This window comes from Falco cherrug, chromosome 2 (genome assembly GCF_023634085.1).
Source record: "Falco cherrug isolate bFalChe1 chromosome 2, bFalChe1.pri, whole genome shotgun sequence".
NCBI classification, from domain to species: domain Eukaryota; kingdom Metazoa; phylum Chordata; class Aves; order Falconiformes; family Falconidae; genus Falco; species Falco cherrug.
The window spans coordinates 119,100,214-119,112,672 of NC_073698.1; the positions used below are offsets into that span (position 1 = coordinate 119,100,214).

Below are 12,459 nucleotides of genomic sequence, written 5' to 3' on the forward strand. Positions count from 1 at the left end.
CACAACACTCAAGATGCAATTGCAACAACTGCTCTTTCAGGAGGGCTAAGCCCTGAAGGAGACCAGCCGCCGACGCCGAGCGTGGCTGCATCCCACCCGACCCCACAGACCATGCCCAACAGCCAAGCGGTTTGCAGGGACACCTCCCTCTTTCATTTTAACGTGTATTTACCGTTTATCTATTACTTGTTTTGTAGATGTAATGAGCTTCCTATTCAGAGATATGGTTAACATAACCTCCACCTTTTGCTAGGTTCTTTATCTGTTACACGTGCGAGGATGGGGACTGGATGTAGAGTACGGCTGGAACATGTTTCACCTCGCTAGCTGTTGCCCTGTGCCCTTTTCTTTTAAGCAAGAAGGGACTTTTTAATGTTTTATGGCACAAGAATACAATCAGGTCTAGTACATAAGCATAAAAACATTTGGAAACGTTCCAAACTAATTTGCTTATGTTCTTAACTCACTTTCATACCTTCTCTTGTTTAAAACATTGTTGAACGTGTGCATGCTCTTTTATTTTGGAAAAAAGCACCCAGCTCCAATTAGCTTTTCTCAGTGCTTAGCTACAGCTGCTAACCTTTCCAGAGCAGAGTGATGCTGTAAAACTCATTTTCTTTACGGAGAGCAAGAGAAATCACAAGCAAAGATCTTCCCCACAACACTGCAACGCTCAGCAGAAGCACTGATGACTGCACATGTGACTTTCAAGTAACTCAACTGGGCTAATAGGAAGAGGTTCAGACAAGCTCACTGCACTGACTGGGGCCAAAATCTTAATTGGAATGCATACTTAAATGGGCAGCTTTCTCTCCAGATTTCTTATTTGGGAATTCATAAGCGTTGATTATGTATTAATGTAGTGGTTTGGTTGCAGTCCAATGCCATTTGTTCATTCTGATTCGAGGATTTGCTCTAATGAGACAGTACTTTGACAGCACTGTTTAATTCTAGTCTGATTGAGTTTATAATGGCTTTAACCTTAGTAATACAACTCTTTTTTGGTTTTTTCCTCACACTTAAGAAAAACACAGAGACATGCTTTCAAACAATAAACAACATATAATAGAAAGCAACCTGATTTGGTATGCTTTTAATTAGGTGTGTTGTGTATTTCAAGCCATGTCAGGTCACTAGAAATTAACTGGATCGGTCAATACGTAAACGGTTCCCTTTCACATTTGTTTTTTTCTCATAGTCTACACGCCAAAAAGCTGAAAAAATTAAAAGGAAGAAAAAACTTTGAGAGGTAAAATAAAAAGAGGCAATAGTTACTGAAGACATAAGAAGGAGTACACGATGTTGGCGTGTCTGACGAAGAAATAGCAGAAGGTGGCTGACAAACTTGGGATGCAGCAAGTATCTTCCGTCTCCATGTTCTAAGGTTTTTCAGTCCTTGAAATGAGACTTGAGAGTCCTCCACTTTTCCCCCCCCCTTCTCTAACTCCAAAGTAAGCTTTTTATCACTTTGTAAGATTGCTGCCATACAGTTTTGAAGAAGGAAGGATTAAAGGTGAATAATGCATGAGTATTTTTGCGGGTGGGTGTGTGGGCGGAGGGTGGGTGTTGAAGGGAAGAGCTTCTTTTTTGTTCTCCAGCAGCCTTAGCGGACGCTGGGATAAGAACACATTTCACTGACTTCTTTACAGACCGTTAATCAAGCAGGCACAAACCCACAAAACCTGACCTGGAGGAAACCACACAGAGGCTTCACTCGCAGGACCCTTCACCCTGGACTCCAGAGGAGAACGGAGTCTGTGCTTCAACAACTATGTAGCTACCGCAGGTGTCCTCCTGCACGGGGAAGGAGCACCCCACTGCTTCAGCTGACAGAGGTACAGCCGTACAGGTGCTCCAAACCAGCCCTTGGTTTGCTGTGCCACAAGGACAGAGCTGAACAAGTTTTATTCCCTGTATTTTTCTTTAATAATTTCTTTAATCCATTCCACATCCCTTCTGTTCCCACACAGTCCAGTGTCAAAGAGCTGTCCTGTGCAGAGCTCAGCTCATTTCCAAGGGAATGCTGCCCAGAAATGCCAAGCGGCTCAGCTCCTAGGGTGCAGTCCTGCCAGCAGGTACTTACACGGTCAGTACTCACTGCGCAACGGCAGCATGTGTAGAACCACTGGGCTACTTCTGCACGCAGAGCCGAGCACGGTATGAAGGTGCGGGCCTTCTGGCATGCTTACACCACAGTGACAAAAAGGACTTGGAGAGAAAAACATCTAGAGCTCTGTGTCAGATGGTTTCCTGAGCTAGATTCATTACAGGTTAGCATGGCCAGTTACCCCTGTTCTGCAGGCACATGGAGGGCACGGAGTCTTGTTGCCCCCCATCTTCACAAACAAGAAAAATAAAGTCAATTGGACCCACTCGGCACCCACAGAAGAAGACAAGCTCTTCAGACTGAACCCCAGCAAGACAGATTTACAAGCATTTCTTCAGCAATGCCTATCTGTTACAGGAGAGCGCTGCAGAAGTTAGGCCACACGTTGTGGAGAATGAATGCTCTGCGGGGCTAAGCATGCTGGTGCCAAGAAGGAAGGTGGGCTTAATGCCTTAATGGTCTTTAAAAAGTTAAAAAGGGGAAGCCTAGCAAGGCAGAGCAAAGGTTCAAGTCACCAGTGCCTGGGGAACTGCTTCACCAAGGAACTGATGTCAAGCACGCTCTGACCTACACCCTGGTGGAAATTCCAGCTCTTCTGCCAACGGTGTGCTGCTGCAAGGGCTGGGGACTACCACGCCGAGAGACACCAGCTGACAAAGCAGCAGATGGTCAAGCCAGGTGTATGGAACAGCTGCCTGGATGGGAAGCCCTGCTGCATGAGCCCGTGCTGACCCAGCGCCCTTCCAGCCTGGACACGTGCCAAAGGCAGAGCGGCGCAGAGCCGGCTCCCTCCAGGCTGCAGGCTCCACACAGCAGGGCTTTCTCAGCAGAAAAAAAAGAAGAGAGGGGAAAAAAAAAGAAAAAGGTCATTCTGCTAATTTTCTGTGCTTTCTGTGCTTTCTCAAACATATGTGCTAAGGCTGTACAGCCTGATGTGCAGGTGGGAGAGCTGACGGAGGATCAGCAGCAGGCAGTTAGCTCTGCCAGCCATGGGGCTCCTCCACGCGGCAGCCCGCACCGAGGCCAGCACACATGTTCAGCTTGTCTTCTCCCCTTCTGCTGCGAAGGCCAGCATCGCATCTGGTCGCGACACACACCACGCCAAAGCCCTCAGCACAGCTCACTAGATGTACCTGCAAGGAGCCCACGGTTGTGACCTCCCCCTGGTTATTTGAAGTATCACTTCCCACCAGGAAGCCTTGACGATGTGGCAGAAAATAAATCTCTCAGCCGAGTGGTGCTGAACCTCCCCAAACAGGGATGGGTCCAACTGTACTTCTGTCAGCCTTCCTAAGGAGGTGACATCTCTCTAACAGACTCAGCTGCATTACTGGCTGCACTCTGCTAGGAGCAATGAGGGCTGTGGCATGCCCGCTGGTATTTTACTGGGCTCCATCTCTCTATAAATACCCACAAATTCGTGCTACAGTGATTCGCACTGGTGATGCTATGGATGATGTTATCAAGCAGAGTCAAAATTCACTCAGATACTCACACCACACCCAGACAGTATGATCCAGTCACGTCAAAATCTGCCTTTACTGCACTTAATTTTCTTCGTTCAAAACACAGATGCACACAGGCACACACACACACGTTTCAAGTCTACAACACAGGAATTCAGCATGACCTCTGCTGACAGCAAGGCTTCCAAGTGTCTCCTCTCCAGCTGTAAAAAATTCGAGCTGTTCCTCCAGCGAAGTTAACTCCATAAAATCCAAACCCCACACATTATAGACTTTTGACTCACCACGAGTATAGACTCACCACAAAAAGGAGTTGAAATCTTCATTTGCTGTTTGATTCACTAAATCCTTGTATACTGGAATTGCAATGAAGATGCTAGGATTCTCAGCTTGAATATTGCAGTATATAAGACAGTGGGGTCAAAGTGTTCCGGGCCCTGCTGCCTCAGAAGTCACGCAAGGATGAAGTTAAGCAGGCAGCACATGCTGGCGAGGCTGCGTGCTGCCGGCCAAGGCCATACCCGCGCTGCACTTCGCTGAGCAACACTTGGCTTTCAGTGTCACTACATGGGGCACTTAAAAGCAGGCAAGACCCCAGATTTTTTTCCCCTTTTGTATCTCAGAGAAAACGCAGTCCCCCACCAATACATTTATCCACTGTCTTTCCTTTGATGACTTCTACGTGGGCTGCTTAAGACTGGTAAGTTCCTCGAGTTGTTGCTTTAGTCTTGGGAGGAACTGGGCAAACTGGCCCTACTCCAGCAAATGCACAGCCACAGCTTAAATGTTTAGACACGATGACATTATTCACATGCTTAACTTCCAAGGACATGCCTCTGTTGTGCTGGAACAAGGCCAGGGTACTCAACACTTGCCAGGCTGGAATCTTTGATCATAGTGCACACTTCATATCAAAACAGGCTGGTTTCTTTTAATCCAATGGAGGTTTTGATGTTTTGTTTAGCCACATTTTAAATCTGCAGATTTTAAGATATTTACATTTTTTTACTCTATTGTGTCTTAAACACTTTCTGTTTCTTTTCCCCACAGGAGAATTTAAACACCCATTTTTCTTGGTAATTTGTCTACACAGTCTATTAATAATTCAGGAAAAAGAATCTGAATGGCACCCAATGAAAGCTATGTTAATGTACGATGCCTTTTTCACACCAGCATGGAAGCAAGATAGTTACTTCTCACAAGCGACTCCCACAACATGTTTGTTGTACAAATACAACGAAACAGAGCAAGTGATTTCAAAGTATTTGCACCAGTGAATGCAGCAGAGATGGCAGAGACTGTGTGGGAAAACAGTGCATGTGCACCACAGAGGACAGAAAACACAGCATCAGGAAAGGAGGGGAAATAACATGGCCAAGCCTTGGGGGAAGACATTAAGCATAAAGGCAGCTGGGGGAACTGGCCACGGGGATAGCCATTTATTATCTTAGAGACAGGTATGGATAGGGGGAAAAAAAAATAAAAGGAAGAAATGCATGGAGCTACCCAGTAAGCAGAACCAGAGGGGCTCTTCTACACCACAGGGATGATGTGGAAGACAGCTCCACTGTGGAAGGACTAAGGAACAGCTTGGGAATCATTTGGATAGTGTGGACAGCGTGAATACAAGCCAAAAAAACCCCAACAAAACAAAGACGGGGGGGGCCCCAGGGAAGCAGGTTAAGCTATAAACACATACATACTGTACACTTGAAAATGCCCCCCAGAGCTGTGAACATGTAGGTATGCAGGACCACAGTACTGCAACAAGAAAAGTCTCTGGAAAGCTACCAGCAGGACAGCGGGCAGAGCAAGTCCATTCAGCACGTAACTTAAAAAACTGTCAGCTGTCTTCAATCTGAGGCAAGCAGCCAGCTGGTTACAATTTCTGCAGAGCGAGGGTTGGTTTACGTTAGTATTTCTGAGATCTGGTGCAGAAACAAGCTCTTGCATCTTGATCGGCTGCAATCTGCAAAGTTCTACGCGGTGGGAAATCACAAGGAGAGGAGACAGGGACAGGGATAACTCTCTGGCAAAGGGATAACTAACACGGTCTCTGATACAGAAGGGATGAAGGTATGAGCAACCAAAGGATTAAAGAGCTATGAGAGCTGTGGAGGATGAAAGAGTTCAGGGCTAACTGCAGAACTGCCCTTGCTTTGTCAGCTCTGCTGCATGGCGTCTGGAGCAGGGAAACTGTAATTAAGGGAGATGCCAATTAAAAAAAAACCAGCATCATACTTAAATATGGTAATATGATCAACTGGAGCCAGGAGCTAATGGAATCAAAGCAGACAGGGAAATAAGGGACCAAAGCAACCACAGACTAGAGAGCTGAGTAGTCTCTGTCTAGAAGCATTTCCCCGAGACTGATTTGAGAGAGAAGGCGGCCCAAAACCTTAACTAAGTAATGCACCAGTACCTGTGTCCGGAACATTAAGCTTCTCCTTTCTGTGCTTATATTTGCTGACAATTTTGTGGAATAAGTTCTTTTTCTGAGACTGGCATGAACCTACAGACAACATTAATAATACACACTTTTAATCAGCAGTTTTAAAAAGAGTACAACAGTCACAGTTCGTACTATATTAACCTCCCCTTCCACTAACACAGGGTGGCATTTCATGGGGAAGCACAAAGCCTGACCCCCCTGCCAGAAGGGGCTCTGGAGGCTTTCAGCAGGCTGTACTTCAACCCACCAGCTCCCAGGGCTTAAGTGCATACAAAGCATTTTGGAGAATCGTGACCTTAGGAAAGCTTAGCCATAGAGCACAACAAGGCTTTGCTTGGTTGTTTAAAGATATGCTCTCTTTTGCAACAGGTGCTGGGTTTGGCTGGAATGGAATAAACTTTCCTCCCAGCAGCCTGGATGGTGCTGTGTTCTAGAGCAGTGACCAGAACAGTGCTGGTGACACACCAATGTCGCCGTTACTGCTGAACAGTGTTCACAGCATCGTCATCTCTCCTCCTCTGCCACCCCAGCCAGTAGGCTGAGGGTGTGCAAGAGGTTGGGGACACAAACACGTAGCTGAACAGCTGGCCCACACTGATCAAGAGGTACTTCATACCACGTAATGTCATGCTCAGCAATATAACTGGGGGGAGAGTATTTTGCAAAGGACTCATTGCTCATGCTGGGTGTGAATTCGGTGGTGGTGAGTGCTTTCACATCACTTGTGTGCGTGTCGTCCCTTCCTTCTCTCATGAAACAGTCTTTACCTTGGCCCATGAGGTTTTTTCCCTTTTTCCCTTCCAGTCCTCTTCCTCATCCCACCGGGGGAGAGCAAGCAAGTGACAGGGTGGGGACCTACCTACCAGGCAGGGCCAGCCCTGCACAGGATGGCAGCTACCTTTGCCTTTTTGGTGACCAGGAATGAATTTATACTAACTGCAGAAGTAAAAGCTCCAGGGAGACGAAGGTGAAGTTATGCCCAGCTTGTAGTGTCTTTCCTACTTTGATAGCAGACTCTTTACTACTAGTAGTCAGAAGACATCTTATGTGACATCGGACCACAAAGTATGCCACTAGTAGAGGTCATCAACCGGCTATCCTTTGTCTCACTAACGGAGTAAACAGCGGTACAACAGCAACACAGACATACCAGACCACAGATACAGCTCAGGCATAACCTCTACACTGCAACGTTGTTTCTATGGAGTTACTTTTCAGAAACTGCACTTCAAAATCCTATCTCCAAAGACATAGCAGGCAAGCAAATCTTCAGGCTAGCTCAGAACAGACTGGCCCAAACATGAAAAAATGTTTGAAAAAATGAAATGCCCTGCAGGTGACGAGGCGGCTTATAGCCTAACAAGAGGGTGTCCGTCCCATCTGCGGCTGACTCGGAACAGAATTCTACCCACCACGAATACCAGCCTCCTCCGCTCCTCCTCATCCTTAAGAGGAACCAGACACACACGTCGGCTACTGAGAGACACAACCAGAACTGTGTAGTGACACGCGATCACACAACTGCCCTTGGCCATCGCTGACTATATGCAGGCGAAGGAGAAAAGCGTGCAGCGCATGGAAGAAGGACCTAGTCTTACAAGGTGAAAACCATTTCAGAGACACAAGGCTGTTAGAATAGTGAAAATTACTGAGAGAAAGCTAAAATGCAGCCAGAATCAGGCACGGAAACCCTAGGGTTTTGTACATGTTGGTTTTGTGACTCACTGATGCTTAGTTTTTACTACTGAAGAAATCAAAACTCTGGGAAAACATTAATAATCTAGAAGTCAAACAACAAACCAACTGAAGTCCAAGCAAGACACCACCTTAGGCAAAATTGTCTTGACTCTGAATTGCTTCACTAGAACTCGTACAGCAAATATCGGAGAGTCCAACAGAAGGGGCTACATTCACTCAAACTGATTCAAATGTCATTCTGCAAATTTTACAATAGCTTCACGAGTATCGCAGAGTTGGATAAGCAGTCTAGTGTCAGTGCAAGAAAAATGCAAAACAAGGAATGAAAAAGCTCAGGCCGGTTAAGGGAAAGCATAAGTGAAAAAACTGAGCTTTCCTGAAGACTAAGGTCAAACACTTCATCCACATCAAGAGAGACAAGCCTTCCCACAACAGTTCCACAAGAAGAGAGAGGTACATAACTAGATGAGTCTTACAACTTTTTTTTTTTTTTAATTAACAAATCAGTGATTTTTTGCAGGTGTTTGGGATAACCGACAGGTTACACAGTAGCACAGAAGTCTCCATTTCTACAGCTCGACCAGCACCCTATAGACTTTATCAATCAGTATCACAGGCTGCCAGCCAACCCTTAGCAGAACAGCTGAGCTGAAAAACTCACAAAAAAGATGACAAGCACTGCATGTAGAAGGAAACCCGTGTCTTTCATCTCTTCTCTACCATCCAAGGCACATTTGTCATAAGCTTGTAGCTGCAACATGTAGGGTACTCCGGGGCACATGCCACTTGCATGTACAATTTTGATCCCAAATGGAAAATCACAGGACATTGACTTCAGTAGGATCAAAAGAGAAGCTGCCTTTTCACAAGGAAACTTCCAGCTTCCTTCCCGTCTAGCTGTCACTGCTGTGAGACGGTGCCCGTTGACACCTGAATGCCCTCTGGCCACAAATGCAGAGAAAGGGAAGATGGGCTAAGAGCTCAATAGGTCACCATGTCACTCGGCCCTGAGGATGTAACTTCTGATTCCATAAGAAATGTCATCCACAGTCCCTGCCCCAACTGCTGAGCGTGAGCTAGAGGATATGCTCACTGTCCCTGTGAAAAGCCAAATTACAATCACGCTTACACGTACAAATTGTCTAGTAATCACTGAACAGACTGTCTGGTGGGTCTCTGGAAGTGGCCACATCCCATCCTGCCTTTAGATGAAGGTCTAAGCCAAGGAGCTGCCAAACACAGCATCTTTGCATGGCATATTCAGGTATGAAAAGCAGAGCTTTTCTTTTAATAGCAATTAACTGAACTAAACCAATATGGAGAAGGCAAAATATAGTCTGGACCGGGCAGGACACCTGGAGGTAGGGCAGGGTGAACAAGGGGCCATTCCTGAGGCCACAGGCTGGTTTTGGCTGGGACTGAGCTAACATCCCTGGTCCAGGCTGCCACTAGCCCGTGCCCCAGGGGCACAGCTCAGGCTCTCCCACCCTGGCAGGAGTTTACGGGAAGGCTGGCTGGGGACAGCAGGCAACTGCTCCAACGCCTTAAACAAACGCCGCTTGTTCACGTTCAATCCAGAGAAAATCAGTGACTGAAAAAACTAACTAACTAACCTAAAAGGCTTGCAGGGGACCCTGGATGTGACCTCCTATAAAGAGCTGGAAAAAAACCTTTTCATGTTAGTTTACTTGGTATTGTTACACAGCCAGCCGCAAGCATAAAGTCCTTTTCTCCTGCTCATAGGTCTCTACTGGAAATGTTCTACATGGCTCTCCCTCTCCCTGGCACTTCAGCAGCTGCCATAGGATTTAACCACCTGCTAATCCCTGGCTTGCCCATTGTGCTCACGGAGGGCGGTGGGATTTCCTCCTGGGAATCCTTGCTATGGCCAGCGGCAGCTGCTTGGGGAAGCAGCAGGCAAGAAAACAAACCCACCATAAATAACGAACCGTAACTGCATTTCTTCCACATTTCTAGGCACATGCCCCCTCTGCTCTCCAAACTGCCTATTTTAAAGGGCCTGATCAAAGAGAGAACGCTTGAATCTGATCCAGGACAAACAGATCTGTCTGTGCATTTCTGCATCTCTTGGGGGGCAGACACTGTATTTTTAGGTCATGATCTTTGGAACATTACAGCATGCGATCTCCAGGCATGTGAATGCTTTGAATTGAGCAAAACCAACCCCCACCCCCCCCAAGCTAAGACCGAGAGGAATGCCACGAAGAAGCATCCGTTCTAAGCTGATGCTTTATTTCTAGTCCTAGAGGCCACAGACCAAAAAAAAAATTTTAGACAATCCCTTTCCCAAATAAAAGCACACTATGCATTCCTCTCCTTGCCTTCCCAAAACGAAAGCTTAAGTGCTTAAGTGTGTAAGTGAGCACAGGGCAGAAATAATGACTATGCCTGTTGCTCATTTTTGCATACAAGCGGATTAGTGACTCACTGCAGACTGCTGACTTCTGTGTGGTGGGATGTTTTGGCACATATGCCATTGGAAAGGAGAAAAAAAAAAAAAAAAAAAATCAGTCACAGCTCCAGCAAATGTCAGAGCAGGCCATCTGCGCAGATTCAGTATAGCTGTATTTTTCAGCCATTTTGTGATATTATTATTGTATATGCACACTCCCGGTTCAAACATGCCTGAGGTAGAATTTGCCACAGCGTTTTGGTGTGCCCAGCCCTGCTCCCGCTGAAGAAAGACCCTCGTTCGCTTCAGTGGGAGCAGAATTTGGACAATTCTGAAAGGTCTGGGGGAAAATTTGCCTCTCTTAAAGTTCAAATTTCCTCTTATACATGTGGATTTGAAAGAGCTTTCATGTTCCAGGGTTCTCCAGGTGTTTTCACATGAAAAGAGCTGGCTGAAGCGAGGACCAGCCATGCCAAGCACGATGGAAGGAGTCGGTGGGCACCGACCCACGCATTTTCCACTTAGGAGAAAGAAAACCTCCCGACAACCCCAGCTGTTCAGGCTGGACAGCAGAGCAGGCCTCTCGTAGGTATAGGTTAATGATATTTGACAGAAAATCAATCTGGCACCATTTACCCCAAAATAAAACACATTAAGACATACAGCCCCAAGTTGGGAGCGTGTGTGTTAAACAGAAACATTTCTCCATTTTTGTTCACCTAACACCCTGGGGAACTTCTCAGTGCCCAACACTCCAACCTATTTTCCAAGGTCTGAATGTAATTTAGTGGGCACTGATCTGCAGACTGCAAAAATTAAGCACTTGTCTGAAAACTGTGAACGCCTGAGAAGTTTAGGATCCTGCAGATGCTCCTTCAGAAAAAGCAGGGAATGATTTTAAAGAGGGTTTACTAAACCTACCCCGAGAGATTATGATCTGTTTGGAAACATCCAGAGGCCCCAGCCACGAGCAGGCACTATTTGTGCTGGACTTTTCTTTGATTTCTCTGATTACCTTACAGCCAGGGACCACCCCAAGGAAGAGCAAACCCCCCATGATGTGACACAGTAACACAGGGCACAGCAGAGCCGAGTTACGGTCTCCTACATCCCAGCACAGTCACACCCCTACAACTATGACGACACTTCACAGTTCATGCTCATCACATCGCAAGATGTTACTTTTGTTTAATTCTGATGGTGTAAAAACCCATGATAACTCAAAAACCCCAGAACCGTTCCAAAGCAAGCTCCCTCATCTTGCACAATACAACGTTTTCACCTCCTGCAATCCTCGCAGGAGCCCAGGACGCAGACCTGCCTGCTTAACACCTTTGGAGGTCAGTGTTCCCTAACCGTCTCTGGACTCGTCCCAGTCCACAGGCAAGCTGACAGCATGATGAGGCTGAGTGGCTTGTCAGTACCCCCGCAAATTAAATTGAGGATTCAGCCTAATGAATGTTTGGCTCAGCCAGAACGGTTTCCCCACTAAGCTACTAAGCCTGCTTGTACGCCGTTTGGCTCAGGCCATTTCAAATCCACAACTTGCATTCTAACAAAATAAAACAAATTAAAATCAACCCATTGCCATGGAATATTTACTGTTTTAGCAATCTTTCTTTTCCAAAAGAAAAATGGTTTGTCGGAGAGTTTTTCAGCTACCTCGAGAGCGAGCTCCGCTCTGCAGGGCGCTGGAATGACTGACACGAGCTGACAGCTCGCTCAGCTAACTTGAGTGAATTCAACATTTGTTGAAATTAGAGGCAGATATCACTAGCTCCATCTGGATTTAGTTTGGGGCTGTGGTTAGATGTTCACTACAGAAACAGCAGTGTCACTATCAGATATTCCTGCCCTGGGGCTGCTTGTTGCAACTCTACAGCTCTGTTGGTGGAAAAGTTCATGTGCCTGTTTACCATCTGCTTCCGTGCAGTCAGCTGCCTTGGTTTAAAGAGCCCTTATCGTCAGCAAGAGGTAAGTGCTCCACGGCCTCCTCCACAGGACTGTGCCAAAACTACTTATATCAGGCGTGTAACCTGCCTGCAGTTACATTTCTGACCTTCCCCTGAGACACAGCTGAATATAATCCAAAGCTTTTTAAGTGATGCAAACAAGGATAAAAATTAAGCTCCTGCCAATGGCCCTAGCCAAAAGCAGAATGCAGTTCTGGGCTACCTGACTGGAGGCAGCATTCTAGCATGCCATTCTCACACAACATAGGGTCCACAGACATGTGAACAGGTAAATTCTGTAGTGAGAAACCCAAGGAGCTGCAACTTCAACTGCCAGACCACCACAGAGGAGGAGATCTCATTCCCAACAG

General features: G+C 46.5%; 1 protein-coding gene across 23 annotated transcripts in view; it reads right to left on the bottom strand.

Moving 5' to 3' along the window:
- BBX (BBX high mobility group box domain containing) overlaps positions 1 to 12,459 on the bottom strand; it is a 145,792-nt gene that overhangs the window by 13,408 nt on the left and 119,925 nt on the right. For 19 of the 23 annotated variants that reach the window (XM_055701171.1, XM_055701165.1, XM_055701172.1 and 16 more), the window contains one exon: positions 5,996 to 6,085. The exons of the other annotated variants lie outside the window; for them this stretch is intronic. In XM_055701171.1, coding sequence (XP_055557146.1) covers positions 5,996 to 6,085 — 90 coding nt within the window. The remainder of the gene's footprint in view (positions 1 to 5,995; positions 6,086 to 12,459) is intronic. 23 annotated transcript variants of the gene reach the window in all.